Source organism: Gopherus evgoodei, chromosome 7, assembly GCF_007399415.2.
Source record: "Gopherus evgoodei ecotype Sinaloan lineage chromosome 7, rGopEvg1_v1.p, whole genome shotgun sequence".
NCBI lineage: Eukaryota > Metazoa > Chordata > Testudines > Testudinidae > Gopherus > Gopherus evgoodei.
In genome coordinates, this window is record NC_044328.1 from 53373842 (window position 1) to 53401703 (window position 27862).

The following is a 27862-nucleotide window of genomic DNA, read 5'->3' on the forward strand; positions in this document are numbered from 1 at the left end:
TATACACTGGGGACTTTATTCAGTATTCAGCCTGTGCCAATTCAAATGAGAGACTAACAATGAAGCCACACAAACTGTATTCTTGTATCATCCAAAAGCAGAATGGAAAGCCTCTGTCTGATTTGCTTAAATGCATGGAATAAGAGGAACAAAAGTAGATGAAACAGTTAACACTAGGACAAAACTAGCTCATCTCTTGGCTATCTTACCTCATTTACAAAGACCCAGTGACTATCCTTGGAAGCAAGGTTGGTTTCCACAGCCTACAGAAAAAAATAAATACACACATAAATAAAACTAAATAAAATGAAGATTTCCAGAGTTAATTTATAATTTCTGATTAAAGGACAATATTACAATGTTCATTTTGAGACCAGTGTTCTTTGTACCGTTCCCTTTATCCATACTGCTGCTACTTTGCTGCAAATAATCTAATCTCTTCTGTTTATGTTTCATTTTGATTTGATATCTGCAGCAGTATAACCTCCCTTTGCAGAGTTGCAGCAGAGCAGCGCATCACCACCATATGGAAATCTATGTGCAGAAGCAAACTTAGCGTTCTTTAGTCCATGGCTGCAGGTAAGTGTATGGTATATGTCCCATGGTGTGTCATTTTTAAACTTCCTAGGATGATATTTCTTAAGGCTGCTAGTAGGATGTTGTCAATATTCAACAGGCCTCTCATTAACATACACAGATAGATCTTGTCCCGCTACAATCCCTGGGTTAGTAAACATATTGGGTGAAACTCATACCTGTGCAGAAAACCAGCATAAGGCATGTGTACCACTTAAGTCTCCCCTTATGTTTTTCACAGGCCTTATGCTGGCCTGTTGCAGAGGGTGGAATTTCACATTAGGCATAAGGCTCAATTTATTAGCATATTTATAACCTTCAGTGGAGACAGACTGCTACAGTTCATAGGCTCACTAATGCAATAGCAGGTAGTGCCTAAATGTCCTGGGGAACTGAATGGAAAGAGCCTGACCAGTGTATGCACACAGTTAAGTTTCTAGCTATCCCCTGCTTCACTCCTCTGGCGGCAGAGTTGATGCCATTCCAGAGATAATGAGGTCCCTTACAGCTGCAGTTGATAGTGCCCTCAACCAGGTGTCAAGAGATCTGCAATCTGTTGCCACAAATATGGGGATTGTATAGTCTGGGAGAATAAGTGGTGTTTTAAAACATGTTAGTTAACATATGCTGCTTAACACATTTGTAAACACATAGTGTAGTCAGACAGATCGGTGTTTATAAATGTACTCCCTGATTGTGGTCAAATCTAGTTAAATCATTAACACCATTTGTAAACTATATAGCTCGTAAGTAACTAATGCTGTCTGTAAACTACTTTAATTACAAACTAGTTTTGACCACAATCAGACAGTACCTTTGTAAATATCACTGTATTTGTGTACTGTCATAAACAGATAGTTAACGGTTAATGCCTCTTTTACCTGTAAAGGGTTAAGAAGTTCACTTAGCCTAGCTAACACCTGCCCAGAGGAACCAATGGGAGAACAAGATGTTTCAAAAGGAAGGAGGGAAGTTTTCCTTTGTTTAGAGTTTCAGTTTCAGCCGGAGTGAAAAAGATCAAGGAACCAGCCTCTTATCAGAGTAGTAAGTTTTAGAAAGGGATAAATAGGTTTATGTTTATTTCCTTTGTAACATGTCTTGGTACCATTAAGGGAATTATCAAATTTGGGTATTCTTGTGTGTCTTAAGATTTTTGCCCAGGAGAACATCCTCTGTGTTTTGAATCTGTAGTCTGTGAGAGTAGCTAGTATGTTAATCTCTCCCAGAGGGTTTTCTTTTACCTTTCTTTTCTTTAATTAAAAGCCTTTTTCTTAATACCTGATTGATTTTTTTCCTTGTTTTTAGATCCAAGCTGGTTGGATCTGGATCCACCAGGAGTTGGTGGGAGAAATGAGGGGGGATGGTTAATTTCTCCTTGTTTTAAGATCCAAGGGGTTTGGGTCTGTGTTCACCAGGAAATTGGTGAAGTCTCTCAAGACTACCCAGGGAAGAAAAGTAGTGCTTGGGGGTGGTAGCAGTGATACCAGATCTAAGCTGGTAATTAAGCTTAGAAGTGTCCATGCAGGTACCTACATCTGTACCCTAAAGTTCAGAGTGGGGAAGGAACCTTGACACGTACGCAAGATGTTTTAAAATGCCATAAATAGCTGGTGAGCTGATCTATTTAAAACCACCACTCATGTTGACCGTTTAGACAAGTCTGGTGTGTAATGGTTGGAAAATCACTTCCTCACTCTATGCCTTTGTGGTCTCATTTGTAAAACAGGGATAATTCCTACTTACCTTTGAAAAGCTTTTGAGAGCCACAGAATGAAAATAGGATGAAGTAAGGACAAATTATTTATCATCATCAATAAAATACCATTGTGGTAGTTTTAACAAAGACAGGTCTCAAAGTAGATGAGACGGTACTAGGGGTACACATCCCTATAGACAATTCTCTCTTAAAAATTGGCTTTAGGCTAATTTCCTTAACTGCTTATGAAGGGCTTCAGAATTTGGGAAAAGACTTTTAAACCTAACTTCTATGTCCATATTTAGGCCCTTAATGTGCTGAGCAGCCAATATCTCCTACTGAAGTAAATGCAAGTTGCTGGATGCCCCACACTCTAACTGAGTAAATGTGGATTTAGAAGCTAACTTTAGACACTCATGTTTTAAAATCTTCACCTTGGAGGCAGAGCTCCTATGGCAGAGAGTACTCTTCTGCACCCAGGCATTTAGGGAAGAATTGAAGCTTTTAACTTTCTATTTGCTGGCTTTCAGAACTGTACTTCACAGTCCCTAACTTATATGGCAAACAGCTGCAAGACAAAATGGAAGGAGAGAATCCATTGGCTGTAGCCAGCTAAGGAGCTTCTGGCTGGTCAGGTGTTGTATTGCCAGTAAAAGTATATATGTTAATTAATCTTAACAGCTAATCTATTTGACCTGCCAGAAATCTTGCTACAATGTTAAAGATATGCCATGTATTACTTAGACTTATTGCTTCCTTCCTCCCCAAAATCATACACTTCCTAACAGAGCCGTTGCAGCCAGCCTCCTAACTGTACCATATGAAAGGGATTTTCTAGGAGACAGATCAGGAACCTGAGTGATTGCTGTGGCTGAGGAATAGCACTGCCATCAATTGTGTGCTGTTCTGCGCAGAGCAAATTTCATGAGCAAAAAAAACGTTATGGGATTTTTGATGGAAACAAATATTAGGGTATACACAAAGTAACTCATTCATTCATATACTGTATGTGAGTGTAGATTTCTCATAAAATTCCCAAAGGGCATAGTTGCCATTCAAGACTAATGGCCTGCAACGTTTTATCAAAAAAGAAAAGCAGCTTTGGAGATGAATAGTGTACTGGAACCTAAAAGTCTCCATCTTTTCTATAATTTGCCTTAAAACTAAAACACATAATTTCTCCAAGTTAGCAGACAGCGAGAGACACTTTGTGGCCAGTACCTTTTCCCCTTTGTTTCACCCCAAACACATTTTAACAGCTGGATTCTACAGTATAAAGTCCTGAAAACCAAGATTTATAATGCAAACAACAACCCACTATTAACTGTGGTGCATAAATGGCCTATTTGGAATGACAAGCTACTAAAGTCCATATAGATGTGTGCATGTACAACCCTGCTTGTAATTTCTCGGTAGCAAATATGACACTGCTTTGTCAGCAGAAACTGAAGGAGAGTTATTGAATGTATTAACAAAAAAAGGTGCGCATTCCATTCCACCACTAGTATTAGTAGTGATATCACTGAAAGAAAAATATGATGCTTGACAAAAGACAGTCAAGGAGAACTTCCTTTTTTTTTTTAAGGGAAAAATAGTGTCTTCTTTTGCACATATTATAAGAAATTTAATGTCAATAAACCACACCATAATCATCACACTTGAATCCTGTAGAACAAGGGAGATAGCTGCGTTATTTTTTACAAATATTACAGGTTTTTCAGTTTATCTGCTTGATATTATCCTGTCTGCCTACATGAAGTTAAATTAAAAGGAGCTGCTAGAAAGAGCAAGTAGGAAACAACAAAATGGTCAGAGGTAAGACAACTCTATGTCAACAGTTTCAGTGGGACAAGGGCTGATGCACTAAACAGGAAAATACTTTTTAGACATGCCAGATGAACATTACCTAGCTGTGCTGCCAAGGCCAAAGCCTAGAGATCAAAACGACTGTAAATAGTTAAAAAAGGTGACGGGGAAGTGAGTGTTCAGCAGCATCTGAGAGGGAGAGACAGGGACAGAGAGAGGTAGAGAAGCCTGCAGGAGCAGTTGGTCTGAGACAGAGGACCTGTACGGTGTGTCTGAGGCAGGTAGGCACCCCTAAACTTTGAGAAGTAATAAGGTTTAGGCAAGACCCAGGCATGCAGACTTCTTGTGGTTATAACCCTTCTATCTGCTTGCTCTGTACCTTGGGATGGATAGTCAACACTCCAGTTTGAGTTACTTTAATCAGCTGCTGGTCCCAGGCTCCTAGAGGGAAGTGTGTTGTTTGAAACAGGGAGCCTGCTGCTGTCACTGCAGGATCCAGTCTAAGAGTGGTAGAACCATAGTGAGGTGAAGGAAACAAAATCTGTCACCTAAGAGGTATACTCCTAAGGGGCTGCAAAGGAATATAAAGCACTGCTTGCCCTGTAATCATATAGTGGGAACACGGGGTGCTACAGATTGGTGATCCAGACTAATGGAGTGAATCATGGACTTCCAGTTGGGAGAAGTGCAGATAGAGGCCTGTCACTTGGAAAGAGTGCCCTAAGGGAGAGACCATAGGTGTAGCTCACCCCTGAACCAGGACAGTTGGTGTCAGCAGAGCAGATACATCTGCAACACTACTAGCTTTATCATATGGCATTACCCAAGCACCTGTTGATCTAAAGAACATTCCCAAACAGACTGGACTTAATTGTGTAGCAGTTTTTTTCATGCTAGGACAATCCTATATGGTGCCTGTTGGAGATGTAGACACCTGTCAACTGGACTGGTATCACCAACACATCTTACATAAACCTGTGAGTCTCAAACTTTTCTACACTGAGACCCTAATTTCCATGCCAAGATAGCCCCCAAGCCCTCCCTCCCATTGAGCTAGACTTCCACTTCCATTTAGCAATAGGTGAAGGGCACAAAAACCCTGACACCTCTTTCTGACTCCTTCACAAATTATTATCACCAAGGTTTAGAGCTATTGCTGAGGCTGTCTGGAGATTCAGGTAGGCAGTACTACATTGGTTTATGATCAGTTCACATTTTAAAAATTAGTTCTGTAACCATGAGGGACAGAATTGTATTTATTTATTTATTTACTTTCTTACTTACTTAACAAGAGGGTAAGAAATGACTGGAAAGGGAAGGTTGTCAGGACCTCGTCCCTCCCCCAAATCTGCTTGAAACTCCCACAGGAATTTGCAATCCTAGATCAAAATCCTCAGACTTCTGCCAACAATTCACTTCACATTTGCCACCAAGCAGCTGTGAGGAGGCAACAATTTTCAGCCACCATTGACTTGGGCAGCATTCCAGCCAGTGGCTGAGAGGTGAAAGGTTCTGTATCCCAGTAACTGTCCCCGGGGTCTTCAGTTCCTTTAACACCATATATCTAGCCATGATTTATTTAAGTGCATTTTGGGTTGTTTTTGTTGTTGTTGTTGGTTTTGTTTTTGTTTTGTTTTGTTTTCTAAGCAAAAATTAAGGAACATTTTTAACCTTTTACACTGAGAAAACAGGACACACACTTTCACCAGGAATTTAATACCGCTTAATAAACCTCAGCCAGACCTACCTCAAACTGTTTTGGCTCATTAGCAGGAGACAGATTTTTATATTAAAAAAAAAATCAACAGCTTTGTTCTGAATCTACATGGACAATAAAACATAATAGGACTTGTAGCAACAGTCCAATTTCCAAAGAGAGATGTAAGGCCATGTTTGGAGTATGTGACAGCAATTAATTGAATGCTATCAAAGTGTACCTGTGTATCTGAGAAATCTTGTATATGTCTTGGATACAAATGAGTAGAGATAGCAGATATGGAGAAGTGAAACTCTGGTGGGACAGATGGTTTCAGATCTTATTCCCATGATATTTAATACATATTTAGAAACTCCTTCAATTAAAAGTCCAGGAGTTACTTGCACACGTAACAAAGAATCCCGCTCCCCTCCCCCACGTCCTCAACACACATTTTATTGTAATTCTTTTAAATCATTAAACCTTTTTTTTACTTTTGCATTTAAATAAACAGCTTATAGTTCAGTATTCCATGTAGGGCACATCTTCTATGGTGATTAATAGATTAGAAGAAAAAGAAAATGAAGCTTTCGTAGTTTCAATGAAGAAAATGTTTCTAGTAATTAAAGGGAAAATGTCAACCTATTCTGACCTTCCTTATAATGGTTATAACCTAGTGATAAATAATCCATATAGTGTGACAAAGTTCCTCCTCTACCTTGGTGGGTCCTGTGCTTATTGGCAGATTTGCTCAACTCAGTGATCTACCCCACATTCTGGATCAACTCCTCCTGTGTCTGATCAGGAGTTGGGAGGTCTGGGGGGGACCCGGGCCCACCCTCTATTCTGGGTTCCAGCCCAGGGCCCTATGGATTTGCAGCTGTCTATAGTGCCTCTTGTAACAGCTGCATGTCAGCTACAACTCCCTGGGCTACTTCCCCAAGGCCTCCTCCAAACACCTTCTTTATCCTCACCAAAGGACCTTCCTCCTGGTGTCTGATAACGCTTCTACTCCTTAGTCCTCCAGCAGCACACCCTCTCACTCTCAGCTCCTTGTGCCTCTTGCTCCCAACAAATCACATGCACTTCCTTTCCTCTGGCTCCTCCCCATCTGACTGGAGAGAGCTCCTTTTAAAACCCAGGTGCTCTGATTAGCCTGCCTTGAGTGGCTGCAGGTGTTCTAATCAGCCTGTCTGCCTTAATTGGTTCTAGCAAGTTCCTGACTACTCTAGTGCAGACCCTGCTCTGGTCACTCAGGGAACAGAAAAATACCCACCCAGTGACCAGTATATTTGCCCTCTACCAGACTCCTGCACCTCACTGGCCTGGGTCTGTCACAACAGCCACATGGCCTCCAAAGCATTAAACGGTGACAACCCTTAGCATGCATTCCCTGTCCTGTATGTTTACACACCTACACCCTTTTAACTTGATCCAAAAGACGGTGATTGCCATTAGTGAGTACACATTTTCCAGCCGTTACTGCAGTATTTCTTGTATTTCCCAACACTTTCAACAGAAATGAATTGTGGAACCTCAAACTCTTGGTGCATGTTAACTTTTGAACAGTGACCACTGGATTAACAAACAAGATTTAAAAAAAAAAAATCTAAATTTCTCCATCATTTTGTTTTTGGTTGTTCCCCCCCACCTCCAACTCTTCGTTAAAGTCTGACTCTGAATTCTAAATATGTTTTTTTCTAAAATACATCGCTTCTTCATGACATTTTTAGAAAAGCCATCCCACTGTATGTGTGATCTCAAAACATGATGCATGCATGAGCTCCCGCTGCTATTCTTCAAGTTAACTGTACTATTAACAAAAGCTATTCTCCAAATATCTTACCTCCCTGTAGGTATCAGTAATAAAAATGTTGCACAGGTAATTTTCAAAATAGTGCTCTGTCGCTGGACTAATTCCAGCCAGTTTGCGCTGCTTCACGAGCGCAAAAAAGGCCTAAATCTGCATTTCTCTGGAGGATTTCCTCTGTGTAAGGGATGTCCATGACAACTCCTATGCAGTCCTGCCTTCCTGCCTGCTTGCTAACATAGGGGACCTGGCTGGAGCTTCCACACATGGATATCACAGCTCCTTGAAGATATTATCAGCTAGTATCAGTTAAAGCAGGAACTCTTTACCCCCAAAGTTATAAAAATTCCATGGCCCAACTGGCCCACAACAACTGTTTTTCTGCATATATAAGCCAGGGCCAGTGTTAGGTGGTAGCAAGCAGGGCAATTGCTTGGGGCCCCATACCACAGGGAGCCTTGCAAAGCTAAGTTGCTCAGGCTTCGGCTTCAGCCCTGGGTGGTGGGACTTGGAGCCCCAGGCTTCAGTGCCAGGCGCTGGGGCTTTGGCTTTCTGCCCTGGGCCCCAGAAAGTTTAATGATGGCTCTGCTTGGCGAACCCCCTGAAACCTGTTCATGGCCCCCTAGGGGGCCCGGATCCCTGGTTGAGAACCACTGTATTAAAGCAGCCTTTAGGCTGCTCTAACTTGTGCCAGGATTTCTCTAGATTTGGAAGACTACAAAGGGCTCTTTTGCATACTGAAGATTTGGATTTCCATGGATTTCTAAGTTAGCATCTGCTCTACTAAACAGGAGAGAAAAATGCTTCACAGAAAAAAGTACAAAAATTGTGGTAATAAGGCAAAGTGAGAATTTATTTTCTAGTTTGCTATGCCTAATTAGCAGCAACAGAAAAAATACTGCCGAAACACTGTGTTGATTTATAATTTGTACAGTTCCACTGCTTTTAATTCTAATAATTATAATGTCTATTGCATGCTAAATAGGAGTATGCATTATATTTTTAATATATCAGGAGGATGAACTGATAACTCAGATTAATAAATAGTAGTAATATTCCTTTATTGCTTTTACTGCACTAATTCCCAGAGGCCTTTTTGTGCTAGGGGCTGTACAAACACGAAGAAAGAGACAGTTCCTGCCCCAATGACCTCAATATTTCAAGACATAAGTAAGGTTAACAAACAATGGGAAGGATGAGGGGGATGAGTAGGAAGATCACATGATTACAGAAATTAACTATGTGCAAAACTAGATGGTCATCGGAAATTACTTTTCCTATTATAAATAAATATTAGCCACATAAGCTTACTATGTGAATGGGTTTTAGATAAATGCATACATGCAAACCTAATATAGGCATAGTGGTATGTTTTCTGGCCTGAGGACTGATTATATGAACAACCATAATGTGCTTGAATAACTACCATGATGAAAGGGGCACCAGCAATTATGTTACTTTTTTATCGTTTATAATTTAACGTAATATATTAGGACTCCTGCATTTGCATTTTATAGGTGCCCATTTATTCCATTTCATATCAGGCTTATTTAGTGGTAAACAAAAATAAACGATTGGATATGAAATTCTTCCAAAAGCATTGATAAGAATTTATTTTACAAACCTCTGTGTGATGGAGTCTACAGGCCCCACGCTGAACTAAAGTGGGGAGTAGATCCGTACTGAGCTAAGGAGACCCTACCCCCTCGACAGGTACAAGGCATGTTCTCAATGGAGGTGTGAAAGCTGGCTGGTAGCCCCCCCTAATAGTTTACAAGCGGCCGGGGGGGGGGGAGCAGTACACAGTACTGCTCACGGACACAGTAGCCTGAACTTTTGAACTGTCTTTTTCTTTCTGCCTCAAAGCAGGGAAATCTTGCTCCAAACCAGTCAGTACTAACCAGATAACGGAAGCACGAGATTTTATACCTATCAATCAAGTGTTAACACGCAAGGGTCTTTGTCTGAATGTGTATAAAAGGTTTGTGAAATTTGTGTAAGACAGAGTCTTTTGTACCAAGGTACAGGCTCTCCTTTTTTCTGCAGAATAAAGCATTTTTCCTTATCCCTGTCAGGCTGTTAATTGGCTCTCAGCTAGACAGACCCGAGGAACAGTTTAAAATTACACTCGTAACCCCGTGGAAGGGGGCAATGAGCTGTATGTGGCACCAGGAAGCAAGGCTGATGCTGAGAGCTGTGCAGGGAGTGGCAACTGCTTTGTGAAGATTTCACTAGCATCAGGGACTTGGGCTCCCCCATCCTCTTTGGGAGTTGAAAGCCCTGAGAGAGATTGACTAACACAACTGGACAATGAGAGACTGAAGAGAGTCTGCTAAGCCTGCCCCTAACTGAGGAGCCCTGTTCTATCAGGAAGTATCCAGGGGGTTACATAATTTGGGGGAGCTCAGTAACTGGGCTGGACAATCTGAGAGACACTTAGGGCTTTGGGTCAGGACTTGTTGGAGAGGGTGGGCCTAGGACCCCTCTCTCCTTTGTAGAGACAAGCTTTCAGGAGAGCCATCCGAGTAGGGGTGAGGGTGAAGGGAGAGGGGTGATTGAGGCTGCCGCTGAGCTCCCTCTGGGATGACTGTACGGGCGGAACCTGAAACTCCACAAGCTGACTAGTCCATTAGGTCAGTGGGTCACCAGACCTTCCTGCTACACTTAAATGTCATATATCTCTATACATGTTAACTGTTGACCATTCAGCTACCTGGTACAGCAATGACACAAGATAATCACATAGGTGTCGAGAACTAACAGTTCTTTAAAGGTACACTTCTAACATTAACTAAAGAACATAACCTCTCAGGAGTCTCGCACTTGGAGTTTTACTAAAGACTTGTCACTGAAGACACATAGATGTCTCTGAAGAATATAATGACCAAATAGTGCTTATTCAAGTATGTGCAACTCTGTTGAAGCAAATGGGATTGCATGTGTATAACCAAGAGCAATATTACCCCTCTCTGTTTAGAGAGGATTCTTCTTATGCTTCACCATTGTTTTAAAAAGATTTGCAATGCAATATCATAAGATAGGATTCACTAGATATGGATGCCAACTTGATTTTCTCCAGGAATAATAATAATTAAGACAATAATAATACCTAGTTCTTATATAGCTCTGGATTTCAAAGCACTTCACACAAAGGAGGTCATCATTATCCACATTTTGCATATGGGAAAACTAAGGCACAAATAGGGGAAGTGACTTTCCCAAGGTCACTGAGCTGGCCAGTGGCAAAGCTAAATGAACCCAGTCTCCTGAGTACCCTAGACACTAGGCAATGCTGCCTCCCACGAGGAAATACTGTCAGAAACTTTACAAATACACACAAAAAAGTCTTCTAATGCCTGCATGGAGTTGGAATAGACATTTTAAAACTGGACATGGATGTGAAGTGAGACAGAGAGCATTCCAGGCATAAGCCCTTTGTAAACAAACCTATTTTCAGGCTTGATAGTCACTGTCAATCCCAAGTCATAGAAATGTAGGGCCGGAAAGGACCTCGAGAGGTCATCTATTCCAGCCTTCTATAGTCAGGTAGGACCAGGTAAACCTAGACCATCCCTGACAAGTATAGATTCTTATAGTTAGAAAGGTTTTTCCTACTTTCTAACCAAAATCTACCTTGCTGCAGAGTAAGCCCATTAATTCTTGTCTTACCACTTGTAGACAGAGAACAGTTGATCATCACCCTCTCTATAACAGCCTTTAACATATTTAAAGACTTCTCAGGTCACCCATCAGTCATTTCTCATGAATAAACATGCCCGTTTTTTTTAACCTTCCTCATAGGTCAGATTTTCTAAACTTTTTTATAATTTTTGCTGCTCTCCTCCAAACCCTTTCCAGTTTGTCCACATTTTTCTTAAAGTATGGTGCCAAGAACTGGACCCAGTACTCCAGCTGAGGCCTCACCAGTGAAGCGAGAGAATTACCTATGTATACTTCCCATATAACACTCTGGTTAATACATCCCAGAATGATATTAGTCTTTTTCACAACTGCATCACATTGTTGATTCATTTAATTTGTGATCTGCTGTAATTCCCAGATCCTTTTCAGCAGTACTACCACTGAGCCAGTTATTCTCCATTTTGTGATTATGCATTTGATTTTTCCTTCCCAAGTGTAGTACTCTGCACTTGACTTTACTGAATTTCATCTTGTTGATTTCAGATCAGTTCTTTAATTTGTAAGATCATTTTGAATTCTAATCTTGTCCACACATAGCTATCATCTGAAAATTTTATAAGCATATTCTCCACTCAATTATCCAAGTCATTAATGAAAATATTGACTAGTACCAGACTAAGCAGTGCCCTCTGAAGGACCCCAATAGATTCTCACATACCCCCAGTTTGACAGAAAATCACTGATAACTACTCTGTTATCTTTCAACCAGTTGAGTACCACCCTATAGTAATTTCATCTAGACAACACTTCCCTAGTTTGCTTATGAGAATGTCGTGGGATTGTGCCAAAAGCCTTACTGAAATCAAGATATGTCATGTCTGCTTCCCCCACCCACAAAGCCAGAAACCCTGTCAAAAAAGTAAATTAGATTGATTTGGCATGACAAATTCATGTTGGCTATTCCTTATACCCAATTATCCTCTATAAATTGATTGTTTAATAATTTGTTCCACTATCTTTCCAGGTATCAAGGTTAGATGGACTGGTCTATAATTCCAAAAGTCTTCTTTGTTCTCCTTTTAAAAGACAGGTACTTAATTCACCCTTCTTCAATTCTCTGGATCCTCACCCATCTTCCATTTTGTACTCCTCCTTGGCAATTCAGACGTGTTCACTTTTTTGGATTCTTTTTTGATTTTTTAGATCATTAAAGAGCTCCTGGTGGCCTTTTACTATTCTTCCTATCTTTTCTTCACATTGGAATAGTTTGCAGCTGTGCCTTTAATATTTTCCCCTTGAAAAATTTCCAGCTCTCCTGAACTCCTTTTTTCCTTAGATTTTCTTCTTCTTCCTTTTGCATCAGGGTAGGTTGATGCTGTGCCTCTATTATTGTCTGTTTGAGAAACTGCCAGCTTTCCTGAACTTTTCCCCTCAGATTTTCTTCTAATGGGATCTTACATACCAGTTCTCTCATTTTGTTAAATTCTGCTTTTCTGAAGTCCATTGTCCTTATTTTAGACTAGTAGCCATGTTAGTCTGTATCCACAAACAGAACAGGAGTAATTGTGGCACTTTAGAGATTAGCAAATTTATAGAGCATAAGCTCTCGTGCGCTACAGTCCACTTTATCAGATGAATAGAATGGAACATATAGTCAGGAGATATATATACACATACAGAGAACCTGAAAAGATGGGAGTTGTCCTACCAACTCTAAGAGGCTAATTAATTATGAGAAAAAACTTTTGTAGTAATAATCAAGATAGCCCATTATAGACAGTTTGACAAGAGGTGTGAGAATAGTTAACATGGGAAACAGATTCAATGTGTGTAATGACTCAGCCATTTCCAGTCTCTATTCAAGCCTAAATTGATAGTGTTTAATCTGCATATTCATTCAAGTTCAGCAGTTTCTCGTTGGAGACTGTTTTTAAAGCTTTTCTGTTGCAAAATTGCCACCTTTAGGTCTGTTACTGAGTGGCCAGAGAGGCTGAAGTGTTCTCCTACTGGTTTTTGAGCTTTATGATTACTGATGTCAGATTTGTGTCCGTTTATTCTTTTGTGTAGAGACTTGAATAGATATCTATATTCAAGTGACATAATCTTAGGACCTAATCACATCAGCCACGTCATCATGGGCTTGTTCACCTGCACATCTACCAATGTGATATATGCCATCATGTACCAGCAGTGCCCCTCTGCCATGTACATTGGCCAAACCGCACAGTCCCTATGCAAAAGAATAAATGGACACAAATCTGACATCAGGAATCATAACATTAAAAAACCAGTATGAGAACACTTCAACCTCTCTGGCCACTCATATTGAGTATTGCCATGTTAATTTCCCAACAGATGTTTGAGTAGTTAAAGTCCTCCATTACAACCAAATCTTGTGTTTTTTTATATTTCTGTTATTTGTTCTAGAAATGCCTCATTCACCTCCTTTTCATGATTTGGTGGTCTATAGCAGACTCCTCTTATGATACCAGCCCTATTTTTTTCCATATGAATAGCCATTCAACATTTACAGTAAAATGAATGTCAGTATGCAATGTAAATCTTATGCATTATGCCTTCTCAGCTTTCTTTATAAAGAATAGTTTAGGTTCAACTTCAAGCTGCTTCAGCAAGTTAGGTTTCATGTTTCAGAGTTTAAGCAAAATTCAGGTCTTGCTATTTGTAGGAACAACAGACAATGCCTATAACATTATATAAATGCTTTCTAACAGACAAGTAGCACACAATAGTGAAGAATAATTCTCTGTCCCTTTTTATCTTTTAAAGTGACTAATGATGATGATAGGTGCCTTAATGACAAGACTGACAGCTGAGGCCCTATACCTCCGTGGAACAGGTATGGAATGGCATCAACCCTAACCTGCAGGGACCAACTGCAGGATGGGGGCAGGTCAGTCTCCATTACTATTCAGTCTTGGACAGAATGAAAGTAATAATAAATTCTCCTCTGGCCCCCGGAAGGAGTGGGGCCTTGGTCAAAAGGGGCAGAGCCTCAGACGTAAGGGGAGGGGGCTCGGGGTCAGCCTCCCAGAGCTAGCCCATCTGCGCTGTCTGGCCTCCCGTCGCCCAGGGCTCCAGCAGTGATTTTAAAATGGCCTGGGGCTCTGGCCGCTTCTGCTCTACCCGAGGCCCTTTTAAATCGCTGCCCCTGGGGTAGCTGCCCTTTTGCCCCCTCCCCACCCCCATCCCAGTACCAGCCCTTTAACATCATTGTCCCTTTTGCTCTCCCCATCAGTGGCCCTGCCAGTAGGGTTCATACTGGCAGGGCCACCAACGGGGGAGGCAAAAGGGGCAGGGACGTTAATGCTCTGTCACGGCAGCGCTTTAACTTAGGCTGCATATGGGCTGGTACTGGCTTCTTACCGGTACACCATACTGGCCTGCACCAGCTCACTTTCACCCCTGGTCTTGGACCTCTCCAAGCCCCACTCTGAATAGTATAGCAAAAAATGCCAATTTTTATGATATGGAGGCTGAGGCCATACCCTTTTAGTCACTACTAATCTGGCTATAAACCCCTGATCTATGTGAAAAGTTACATAACCCATTACCCATCTTTTCATCAATTCAGACCTATTCTCTTGCTTAAACCCTTTAAAACTCCTGTCTGGTTTAAATACAAGGGAAAAAAAATAATCTTCCAGCCTCAAACAGGTTCACTTTCTAATCAGTTTCTACCAGAAATACTCTTCTCACACCCCAAATAAATACATACATACATAAATTTTAAACAGAACTGAGGACCTGCTCATCATAATGTGTTTCCCATTCACTAGTACTTCCAAGGGAAGGCTGTTTCAATCAAACAGCGGAGAACACAATACTTACTTTAATCTATTCTGGAATTCGAAGACCCTTCCTGCACATAGGTGCAAGGAGCAAACAGTATTTTCCTTCTACTCCACTGCATGGACATAGCACCTACATGTCTTCTGCGTACTGGTTAAATGATAATTCCCTCAAATAGCTTTGAAACAAAACCAGGCTTTGAGAAACACCCAGTAGATATACGAAGGCAAATTCTGCCCTCTGGAACATTCATTCAGCTCCCACTGACGATAGTGAAGTCAGTTGAACAGAATTTAGTCCACTCAAAGGTTACCAACAACCTTTGCGCATATACCTATCCTCTCCGCTGAACACACAAGCCAAATTCTGCCCTCACTTACATCCATTCAATCCCTCCAATTTTATTCATAAACTTGCAAAGAACTAACTGAGGCTAGAGGTCTGTCAAAACATATACATCTCATTCGCACAGATGCATACCATAGACAGACTCATTCACACACACACACACATTTTTCTTTCACTGATTTTTTCCCTCTCTAATGTTTGAGAAACTTATCTACTATTTCAGCTGAAAGCATTGATGAGCTTCAGTCAGTCACAAAGCTCAGATATGGATCCATATTTCCGCAAAGCTTGTAGGAATAGGCTTGAGATCCAGTATGGTGACTCAGACATGTCTCAAGTTACAATACTATTACATCCAGCCTTACCATATGTAGAAATTTATCAATAAGAATGGTATTTTTAAAAGTATTATGGCAACAGGGTAGAAATAAATTTGATTGCTAACAGATTTGTCACCAGTTTTTCCCTCTCCAAACAGTTTGCATGCTGGAAAAATATACTGTGTTTTTATTTTAAAAAATTCAATACATCTAAACAATTTCCAGTCCATCTAATTCACATGATTTCCTCTAGTGTTCACAAAATTAAGGACAAATGGGCTTTTGAAACTGACACTTTCTCCATGTCTAAAAAATCTGCTTCTCTACTAATTTCAGGGAAACCCACATTCATTACAAATTTTTTTTTCGATTCTTTTCATGAAACTGAAACATATTAGCATTTGTGAGTATTGTAATTTGGGGTTTTGTTTTTGCAACAGAATCTAAATAATATACAGATTAACATTAAAATATCCATGTTTCTGAATTTTCAGACAAATTGAAAGCAACAAAAATATGAAATTAATAGGTTTTTAATTTTAAAATCTTTGTGTGTATTTGACTTATAATGTCTCATCTGATTTCTATTATCTTATCAATTTATGGAGGGATCTACAAGAGAAACTCATTACTACTAATGAAATTTACCCATGCTTCAGTGGCAAAAACAACATACAATATATATTGTATCATTTCTGCAAATGACTTTAGAAAAACACGCCTTAGTTTTAACCCACTAATCTCCCACTGAGTAGAAAAAAATTCTGCCTCTATGGCAGTGGTCACCAACCACTAGATTGTGAGCGACCGATCAATCATGGAGCCTCTGAAAGTCTATCTCAGTCACTGAGACTGAGATCCACAGTCAGAGGCTCCACAATTGACCAGTCAATCATAACAGGGTTGCCAACCCTCCTGCAGCCAAACTGGGAGATCAGCTGCTAACAGTCCGATGGTGCATTGGAACTCAAGTAGGCTGCTTGCCTGCCTTGGCACTGGCCCTGCGCCATTCCCGGAAGTGGGCGGCATATCCGGCAGTGACCCCGGGAGCAAGGAGGGGCAGGGGGTCTCAGCGCGCTGCCTTCGCCTGCAGGCACCACCCTCGCAGCTCCCATTGGCCAGGAACAGGGAACCACAGCCAATGAGAGCTACGGGGGTGGTGCCTGCAGACAGGTACACTGCACGGACCACCTGCCCTTCCCCCCCTCCAGAAGCTGCTGCCAGACATTCATACCCACTTTCAGGAGTGGGGCGGGGGGGGCAGGGCAGGCAGGAAGTCTGCCTTAGACCCACTGCACTGCTGCCCAGGAGCTACCTGAGGTAAGCGGTGTCTGGCTGGCATCTGCATCCCGAACCCCTCCTGCACCCCCCCCACCCAAACTCCTTCCCAGAGCCTGCACCCCCTCCTGTACCCCAACCAACCAGCCCTGAGCCTCCTCCAACACTCCGCACCCCCTCCTGCACTCCAACCCCTTGCCCCAGCCCTGAACTCCCTCCTGCACCCCAACCCCTTGCCCCAGCACTGAGTCCCCCCATACCCAAATTCCTTCCCAGAGCCTGCACCCCCTCCTGAACACCAATCCCCCAGCCCCAGCCCTGAGCCCCCTCCCACACTCCACACTCCCTCCTGCACCCCAACCCCTTGCCCCAGCCGAGTCCTCCCCACACCCAAACTCCCTCCAAGAGCCCACACACTCTTCTGCACCCCAACCATCAACCCCAGCTCTGAGCCCCCTCCCATACCCTGCACCCCCTCCTGCACCCCCACCCCTTGCCCCAGCCCCCTCCCAGAGCCTTCAGCCTGCACCCCTATCTGCTTCCTGAGCACTAAGCACTCCCCTGAGCCAGCACCCCACACCCCCTCCTGCACCCAAACTCCCTCCCAGAGTCCATACCCTGAACCCCCTCCAGCATGCCAACTCCCTGCCCTAGGATCAATCCAGAACCCCTCCAACAGTCTGAACCCTTCAGTCCCAGCCCAGAGCCTCTCCCGCATCCCAACCCCCTGTCCCAGCCCAGTGAAAATGGTTGAGGGTGGGGGAGAGCGAGCGATGGAGGGAGCGGGGGTAGAGTGAGTGGGGTGATTCCACACAGGGTTGTGGCCTCAGTGAAGGGGCAGGGCAGGGCAAGGGTGTTTGGGTTTGTGTGATTACTGTTATTTCTGTATTTTCTTTGAGGTAGATCCTGGGTTGCACTTAACGGCGGCTAGTGCACTTATTCCTGTTGCCTTAAGTTCCTGTCTCTTATCACAAGTGATCTTGTGTTTAAAAAGGTTAGAGACCACTGCTCTGTGGGTATTTAGCTTAAAATCTGAGTTCATACCAAAACAGTCTAACAAAAACAGATTAGTTTAACTGTATATACACAGACTGACGGATAAAATGCAGTCCAACTTTTGCTTCCTACAAGGAGAGCACCTGTCAAAAAGTGTCTTTTTTTAAAAAGACCAAGAGGAAGTGTGGAGAGATAGTCAGCCTCTTTACTAAAACCCCAACCAAATTCATATTTTACATCCTGCCACACAAATGAAGCTTGGAATAATTTCCATAAAAACTAAACTAAAAATCAGGAGTTAAATCCAGATATCTACCTTATAATCAAAATGCTTCATTTTCCTATTAATCATAATTGCCACTTGGTCCATTTTTTGAGCAACATTTAAAATAAACTATTTGTACCTCTGTACATGTTCACCGATATCTACCTATGCAATGTGTAATTGATAGACAAATACTAAATGCACAAAAAATACATTTAAAATTCCTTAAAACTACAGTCAGAGCTTTTCACTCACTTGCTTCTTCAAATAAGTTCATTTAAGCATAGCCTGAGATCACAGAAGCATGTTTAACATTACATAATATGTTCTGCCACTGGGATTCTTTTAAGGGCTACAATAAATCCCCCGCCCGCGCTTTCACAAAGAACAGCAGACAGTTTCTCTCTTCATGAACAAAGGTTACATAGTGGACATTGGCCTAGACTATTCATGAGGTATCTCTAAGGTTCCCAGGAGTTCTCAGACTTCTCGCAGTCCTGGGTTATCTGGACCAAATTAGCCAGTGTCTTAGCTGTAAGTACTGTACTGCCAGTCCACTGAGAGATCTAAGGCTATGCTTGATACAACAAAAGATTACATTCAAAATGTATCAGACACCACAGAGAGTGCACAAGATGAAGGCCTTATCCTTTGGTGCTGTAACAAAGAAAAAGGAACCTTGGTGCACATGCTACGGGGCCAGGGCCGGCTCTAGGTTTTTTGCTGTCCCAAGCAAAAAAAAATTTGGCTGCCCCCCGTCCCAGCCCTGGGCTCCTCGCCGGAACCCCTGCTGCCCCAGCCCTCGGATCTCCCCACCACCACCGACATTCCCTGCCACCCCAGCTTTGGGCTGCCCCCTTTTCTCCCACCATTGCCCCCACATACACCTGCACCCTCCTCCCGCCGCAACCCTGGGTCACTGGGCAGGTCATTCAGCAGGAATTTTAGATGTGCACAGAACAGACAGGATTGGTTCCTATATGGTTACAGAACTGCAGTAAAGTGGAACAATTTTCAGCTTGTGTGATTGGAGGATATCTGGATGCATATTATAAGATTGTCCTACATAAATGAGGAAAAGTTGAGGTGCCTTTATTATTCTTTTGTTCCACTCTTTGTTTCTATGGGGAATTTGCCAATGCAATATCACTGTCTTCCTTTTAAACAAACAAAAAAGGCAATGGCTGTTGAAAATAGCAATTCCAGTCCTAATAACCACTGGGAAGCATTTCTTGCTCCATTTTATCCTACTTTTTCTACAGCAAGTTACAGTGGATCAGTATATTTGATTTGGGAGAAATGAAGTAACAGCTGCCTAAATTGAGCCTGAGCACTCCTGAATTTTGAGGTGTTCAAATCTGGAAGGCAGGTGCTAGATTCCCTTTCTGAATATTAGCTAAATCTGGAAAGGAAAAGTCAATTTCTGCTTCCATGGCTCAGAAGTGGAAATCCTCCTACATGCCTGGTACTGTATCTAAAGCTGCCCAAGTCCTGTAATAAAGCCTCCCCTCCCTTACTTATCATTTTAACTTCTGGTGGGATCCATGTACCTCCCTTGCTAGGCTTCAGATAGAGAGGTGTACTGTCCATTTAGTCCACCCAATTCCTTCTTTAGGGGCTGCAAGGTCAGGTCACACCAGTATCCCTAATCCAGTCTGGAGAAGTCTTCTGAAGGAGATATCTGGGCCAAAGCCTACTCCTCAGGCATACTACTAGGGTTATCATACATCATGGACATGTCCGGCTTTTGGGGTTTTAACTAGCCACCCGGGAGGAATTTGTAAAACTCTCAAAAGGTCCGGGATTTCTCTCCCAGTGCAGAGCGGCATGGCTGACAGGATGGCTCGGACGGATTGAGCTGCTCGCAAAGGGACTCCAGCAGCCAAAGCCTCTCCCTTGCTCCCCACTCTGCAGCCTCAGCACGCCATGCCGGCAGCGTTCGGGGGAGGGGAGCAGTGGGCTCCGTGGGGGAGCACGGCAGCATGTATGCAGCAGCGTGCCTGGCGTTGCATGGAGCCAGACACACTGGTCTGAGTGGCACGGCAAGGGGGCTGGGGGATTGGAGAAGGGGTAGGGGGTTACGGGGGGGCAGTCAAGGGACAGGGAGCAGGGGGGGTTGGATGGGGTGGAGGTTTGGGGGGCAGTCAGGGGCAGGGAGAAGGGGGGGTTAGATGGGTCAGTGCTTCGGGGGGGCAGTCAGGGGACAAGCAGCAGTTGGATAGGGTATGGGAGTCCCAGGGGTTTGTCAGGGGACAGGTAGGGGGTGGGTTCCTAGGGGGGAAGTTAGGGTGTGGGGGTCTCAGGAGGGGGCAGTTGGGGAAAAGGAGAAGGAAGGCTTAGATAGGGGGTGGGGTCCAAGGAGCAGTTAGGGGCAGGGGTCCTGGGAGGGGGCAATCAGGGGACAAGGACCAGCGGCGCCTAGATAGGGAGTGGGGTCCGGGGGGGGGCAGTTAGGGGCAGGGGTCCCGGGAGGGGTGATCAGGGGACAGAGAGCAGGGGGAGTTGGATGTGTTGGAGTTTCCATGGGGGGCAGTCGGAGGCAGTGGATGGTGGCAGGGTGGGACTACCCTTCCTCCCCCTGGAGTGTCCTATTTTTTGAATGTTAAAATATGGTATCCCTACCCTTCACAGTGCAGCTCACCATTCACCGCAGTCCGCAGCATGAGGTCTCAGCTTCTTCACTGCCTCCCCCTCCCTTTCCTGTTAATCATGCTTAAGGGAATGCTGGGAAATGCAGTTCTTTCCCTGCTATAGGGCTGGGTCTGTCAGCAGGGAGCTAACCAAGGAACTACAGCTCCATAGGCCCCTGTTGGTTCACAGCTCCCAGGCTGGATCCCTGCCACCCCTGCAAGTGGGCTACCCCAAGCACATGCTTGCTTTGCTGGTGTCTAGGGCCGCCCGGTATGGGGCTGTCCAACTGTCAGGCAGCTGTGGCAAGAGGTGGACAAGAGTTACAACGATGCTCAGCTTCAGCAGCCAACCCTCAGATGAAAGTTATGTCCTAAGTCATTTACCCACTAAGCCAGGTTTAGCTCTTCCGGAAAAAACTTTTGTTCTTGAGGGCTGCAGTGTTCACCAAGAGCATGATTTTACAAAAAAAATGGAAGAGGAGATACCTATGCCCAGAATAGATCAGTGGTATTTGGATGGTCTAAGTTAGCAGCCAAAGAACAAAAACCTTAAAGCAATTATATGAATTGGGAGAAATGTGGACCCTAGATACATTTGGACAAAAATGTTGAGATGGCAGATCTCCATTTCACCTAACTTCTCCCCTTTTTTCCTCTCTCATCCCTACTCCCATTACCTCCTTTTCTCCTCTCCCTATCTATGCATCTCTTCTTCTATTTTATTACTGTCCCCTCCACCCCGCCCGCCATCCTAAACTGCTCTAGCAGTATTGACTGGTTGTCTATTGTCTGGTCTTGCAGCTTGTAAAATTGAATAATCCATAATTCTATCAAATATCCTGTGAAGCAGGTGGTATCCGTAAACATAAAAAAGCTGTAAGTAATTTACCTTTTTGTACTTTTCATTGTCTGTTTCTTTATGAAACTCAATTTAAAAAAAACCAAAACACCAAAAAAAGTGTGTTTCAGAAATTGCTGTTAAACTACAGTCAGGTAAATATTTCTTGTAAGTTGGTAACCTATGGAGTACAAAATAAATGCAAAAGAAATAGAATAGGGGTGTCATTGCACAATAGCACAACAGTGGATAGTGCAGAAATCCAACAGCAGCAGCAGCTTGGAGGCACCTTCAGGGTTTAACAATAAAGGCAAAATGTACATTTAAAACTATTCCAAACTGCAGCAGGGCTGCTAGAGTTAATATTGAGTTGACATTTCCATTAGAAATTCAGACATTCAGGGTTTAATATCTCAGCCATTCCAAATTGCATCACCCTGAAACTTGGCAAGCAACTTCTCAACTTCAATACAATTTCTTTTTCCAAACCCAAATTGTTTTTAAAAGAGCTTAATTTTTGTAAAAGCAATAAGGACTAAGATAGCAATCTTTTACCATTCTGATAGGGATTACCTAGCATAATCTTTATTGTTCATTAAAACCTGATTTTTCAGAGTAAAGAAAGCCTTTACTATAGGTGTTGCTATTTCCTACATTTGGGACTAGGGAAAAAGAGGCATAGAGTAATTGCATTAGCACTTAGCAAAAGAACTGGTGACAGTCAATGCAGATTGGGTGGTTTGAAAAGTTAGTAGTGAGCTATGAGGTGAACTCCTAGCTCCACCGAAGTCAATGGTCAAGCTCCCACTGACTTTAATGGGACCAGGATTTAATCCTGGAAGTCTTTCATCTCTCAGAAACTGATTCAAATATGCCCCAGATTAGTAGTGACTGAAAGTCATTGCTATCTGACAGCTGTTTGGTAATCTATGTGGAACAAGTGAAGAGTTTCAGTTGAGATCTCCACAAAAATATGCATTTTTGGCATAAATTCACGTGTATTAACTTCACAAAAAGCAAAGAAATAGAGCTTTTTCACTGTGAGAAAAGACAGGTGTTTTGCAGGCAAAAAAATGCGTTTCCACTTGCCTGAGGGAAAACAAACAAACAAAAATGGGAACACACTTGGGACTTAAGAAAAATATATCCTTTTTTTCCACTTAGTCCTACTTTTACCATCCCTTTTGGAGGCCTCCAACTGCTTGGTGCTAATGAGTTGTCCTACAATAACCTTCTAATATACTTTAGTCTATGTGAAATTAAATTTTCTGCCCTCATTCTTTGTTATAGTTACAATTCCATTGACTCTTTTTGCCATATTCTAGTACAGCATGTGTTAACTACCACCAGGCTGCTGACTCTCACTGTAAGGCCTGGTCTACAATAGGAGTTCACATCAATATAGCTATGTCTGGAAAAAAAAAAATCATCACATCCTTGAGAGACGTAGCAATACCAACCTAACCCCCTGTGTACACAGGACTAAGTCAACAGAAGAATTTGTCTGTCAACCTAACTAGTGGCTCTCAGGGACTTGGATTACTTATGTCAATCCCTCCCATCAGTGTAGGTAGTGCAGCTGCGTCACTGTAGCAGTTTAAGTGAAGACATAACTGAATATAGGCCCTGAATATACAAATACTAAGAGTCAGTCCCTGCCCCAAAGAGTTTACAGTCTAAACAGATGAGACAAAACATAGATTTGGAAGTAAGGAAATATGATTATCCTCATCTTACAGATAGCAAATTAAGGTATGGAGAGATTAAGGGACTTTCCCAAGGTCACACAAGAATGTTCCGAGAGAGCACGGAATTGACCTCAGATCTCCCAGTTTAATGCCTTAACAAAACCATCCTTCCTCATTAAAAGCTGGATTTTCTCTCTTGACCTGAGCAGCACCAAAAGGAGAACATCACAGCAGAGAATCTGCTCCTTTATATTTACACAGATAGGAAAAAAGTAACCTATGTGTATTCAGAGATATGCTGTTGAAGGTCTAACATTACACCACTTGGACAAGTGTCCAGTTTGACAGCACTTTTTAATTATTATTTTGGGTATACCTCCTATTGTATAGCACACATCAGTGTATTTTACACAGTTGTCTATTCCAGAGCTTAAACTAAAAACAAAGCCATGATTTACTGTGTTACACAGTGAAACTGCATTTAAAAAAAGATCTCCCATTGTGTCATGGCTGCAGCTAATATTAAGACTGTAGTTTGATTGTTTTAAATTGATTGCTACAGCAAGTTCCACATTTTCAAAATCAGCTAAAAAACATAAAAGCCCCAGAAAAACATGTAAGACTAGTACTAAACACTGTAAGGATACCTCAGTGAAAGATGCATCTCCATGAAGGATGGGTTTGTGGTTAAGGCCCTGGAATGGGACTCAGGAAATCTAGGTTCAATTCCAGGCTCTGAGATCTGGGTCATGTTTGCCCAAGCTTTCTGTGCCTCAATTAGTAATTAGTATTATTAAAAAATGCATGTGCAGAACAGGGCTGTCCAGAGATTTAAAAAAAGTAATCATGGTTAACTGCACTGTTAAACAATAGAACACCATTTATTTAAATAGTTTGGATGTTTTCTACATTTTCAAATATATTGATTTCAATTACAACATAGAATACAAAGTGTAAAGTGCTCGCTTTATATTTATTCTTGATTACAAATATTTCTACTGTAAAAAAAATGGCATTCTTCAATTCATCTAATACAAGAGCTATAGTGCAATCTCTTTATCATGAAAACTTACAAATGTAGAATTGTGTACAAAAAAACTGCATTCAAAAATAAAACAATGTAAAATTTTAGAGCCTGCAAGTCCACTCAGTCCTACTTTTTATTCAGCCAACTCCTCAGAAAAAACAAGTTTGTTTACATTTGCAGGAGATAATGCTGCCCAATTCTTGTTTATAATGTCACCTGAAAGTGAGAACAGGTATTCTCATGGTACTGTCATAGCTAGCGTCGTAAGATATTTATGTGCCAGATGCACTAAAGAGTCATATGTTCCTTCATGCTTCAACCACCATTCCAGGGGACATGTGTCCATGCTGATGATGCTTGTTAACAAAAAATGTTAATTAAATTTGTGACTGAACTCCCCTGCTCTGTTTTACCTGCATTCTGCCATATATTTCCCATTATAGCAGTCTCAGATGATGACCCAGCACATGTTGTTCATTTTAAGAACACTTTCACTGCAGATTTGACAAAACGCAAAGAAGGCACCAATGTGAAATTTCTGAAGATAGCTACAGCACTTGACCCAAGCTTTAAGAATCTGAAGTGCCTTCCAAAATCTGAGAGGGATGAGGTTTGGAGCATGCTTTCAGAAGTCTTAAAAGAGCAACACGCAGATGCAGAAACTACAGAATCTGAACCACCAAAAAAGAAAATCAACCTTCTGCTGGTGGCATCTGACTTGGATAATGAAAATGAACATGCGTCGGTCTACACTACTTTGGATTGTTATCGAACAGAACCCATCATCAGCATGCATGCATGTTCCCTGGAATGGTGGTTGAAGCATGAACGGACATATGACTCTTTAATGCATCTGGCACGTAAATATCTTGCAATACCATCTACAACAGTGCCATGAGAATGCCTGTTCTCACTTTCAGGTGACATTGTAAACAAGAAGCGGGCAGCATTATCTCCCATAAATGTAAACAATCTTATTTATCTTAGGGACTGGCTGAACAAGAAGTAGGACTGAGTGGACTTGTAGTCTCTGAAATTTTACATTGTTTTATTATTGAGTGCGGTTATGTAATTTTAAAAATCTACATTTGTAAGTTGCACTTTCACGACAAAGACATTGCACTACAGTACTTGTATGACGTGAGTTGAAAAATACTATTTCTTTTGGTTATTTTTACAATGCAAATATTTGTAATGAAAATAATATACACTTTGATTTCAATTACAACACAGAATACAATATATATTAAAATGTGGGAAAACATCCAAAATATTTAATACATTTCAACTGGTATTCTATTAACAGTGTGATTAAAATGGTGATTAATCGTGATTAATTTTTTTGAGTTAATCACATGAGTTAACTGCGATTAGTTGACAGCCCTAGTATAGAACTATTAAGACTTCCTTTCTCCAGCCACTTTTCTGTCTAGATTATAAACTCATTAGGGTAGATGATGTCATTCTTATTGTGTATTTTTTTACTAGTGGTTGGCACAATGGAGCCCTGATCTTGGCTGCAGCCTCAATGCATTTCTTTAGTACAATAAGCAACAATGAAGCTCCTGTTAACTTGTGACAAACTACAACAAAATATCCTGACACGTGATACAGCAACTATATTGTTCCTGACAGCATTCCTGTATAGTAGAGGTGCCCAGTCTTTGCAACACTGAGGGCATGGCTACACTTGCATATGCAGAGCGCTGGGAGTTAAACAAGCCTTCAGAGACAGCAGCAGGGAAAACGCTGCTGTGTGTTTACACTGTCAGCTGAAGGTGCACTGGCGTGGCCACATTAGCAGCTCTTGCAATGTCACAAAGAGCAGTGCATTGTGGTAGCTATCCCAGTGTGCAAATGCCTGCAACTTTTCAAATGGCGGGGGGTGGAGTGTGACAGGGAGTGTGTTGTGTGTATGTGGGGGGAGAGACAGTGTGTTTTGGAGGGCTGAAAGTGTGTCAGCATGCTGTCTTGTAAATTCCGACAGCAGCAGACATTGTCTCACACACACACTCACAACAGCAGCATTCCACACTAATGGTTTGCTTTGTGTCCCGAAGCACATAAGGATGCCAAATGTCAGAAACAGACCTTTGGAAGGGGATATCCACATGCCTACAGCCGATTTCAAAACAATGAGAAGAGTGACCACTTGACTTCAGGGGATTATGGGACATTTCCAGAGGCCAATCACAGTGAAGTAATGCAACACCTCATCCACACTGATGCCTGGGCATTTCAGCCAGGGTGCAGCAAGCTTTATGCTTCTTGTGGAGGTGGATTACCAGGAGTAATCCAGCTGCAGAGTCCTGGCGCTCTACGTGACTTCGCAGTGTGGACACATCGGGAGTTAGGGTGCCTGGGGCTCTAACCTGCAAGTGTAGTCAAGCCCTGAGCATCCCATTGACAATTTGCCAGGAACCCATGGGCCTGGTATCTATTTATCTGAGGGCTGTGTTTTCTGGTTCCGTGGGCCACAGCTTGCATTGGGGCCACACTTCAGGCATGCCTAGTGTAAAACATGTATCATCGTGAGATCCCAGTAACCAGATCACTCAGAAATGAATTCTTACTACATGACAGAGGCCTGGTCCACACTAAGCAGTTAAACCGATTTTAACAGCGTTAAATCAATTAACGCTGTACCCGTCCACACTACAATGCACTTTATATCGATTTAAAGGTCTCTTTAAATCGATTTCTGTACTCCTCCCCAACGAGAGGAGTAACGCTAAAATCGATATTAACATATAGATTTAGGGTTAGTGTGGCCGCAAATCGAAATTATTGTTATTATTGGTTAGCTACCCACAGTGCAACGCTCCGGAAATCGATGCTAGCCTCGGACCATGGACGCACACCTCCGAATTAATGTGCCTAGTGTGGCCGCGTGCAATCAATTTTATAATATCTGTTTTATAAAACCGGTTTAAGTTAATTTGAATTACCCTGTAGGGTAGACGTACCCTAAGTGTTTCTCTTTCCCTTCAAAATTTAATCAAGCCAATTTCAGTGTCATCAAAGCTAAATATGCCCATTACTCTCTCTTCCCTGAATATGTTGGTACATATGCCAATCCTGTGCAAAACAATTACACAGTAAGTCAACTGGCCAAATCACAAACTACAATAACCACAGACCATCTGCAAAGTATGGGGCGGGGAGGTGTTCTTTGCATTTATAAATGACTTCTCACAATGAAGGAAGCTGCTCATTGTGCTACATCACACGTGGCGCATGCACATATATTTTCAGCCAAACCACAACAAAAAACATCTTCCAAAAATAAAATCCGTTTATATATAACAGTACTCAATGGAACAAAGTACCTACCTCTGATTCAATTAGTCTATTTAACGCTTCTCTTCCCAAGCCCCAAGCAACAATTTGAAAACAATTAAAGGAAAAAAGAAAAAAAAAACAGAAAAAAAATCCG

General features: G+C 42.2%; 1 protein-coding gene across 3 annotated transcripts in view; it reads right to left on the reverse strand.

Annotated features, from left to right (window-relative positions):
• Positions 1-27862, reverse strand: part of GRID1 (glutamate ionotropic receptor delta type subunit 1) — an 870609-nt gene that overhangs the window by 203746 nt on the left and 639001 nt on the right. For all 3 annotated transcript variants that reach the window (XM_030569895.1, XM_030569896.1, XM_030569894.1), the window contains exon 5: positions 210-263. In XM_030569895.1, coding sequence (XP_030425755.1) covers positions 210-263 — 54 coding nt within the window. The remainder of the gene's footprint in view (positions 1-209; positions 264-27862) is intronic.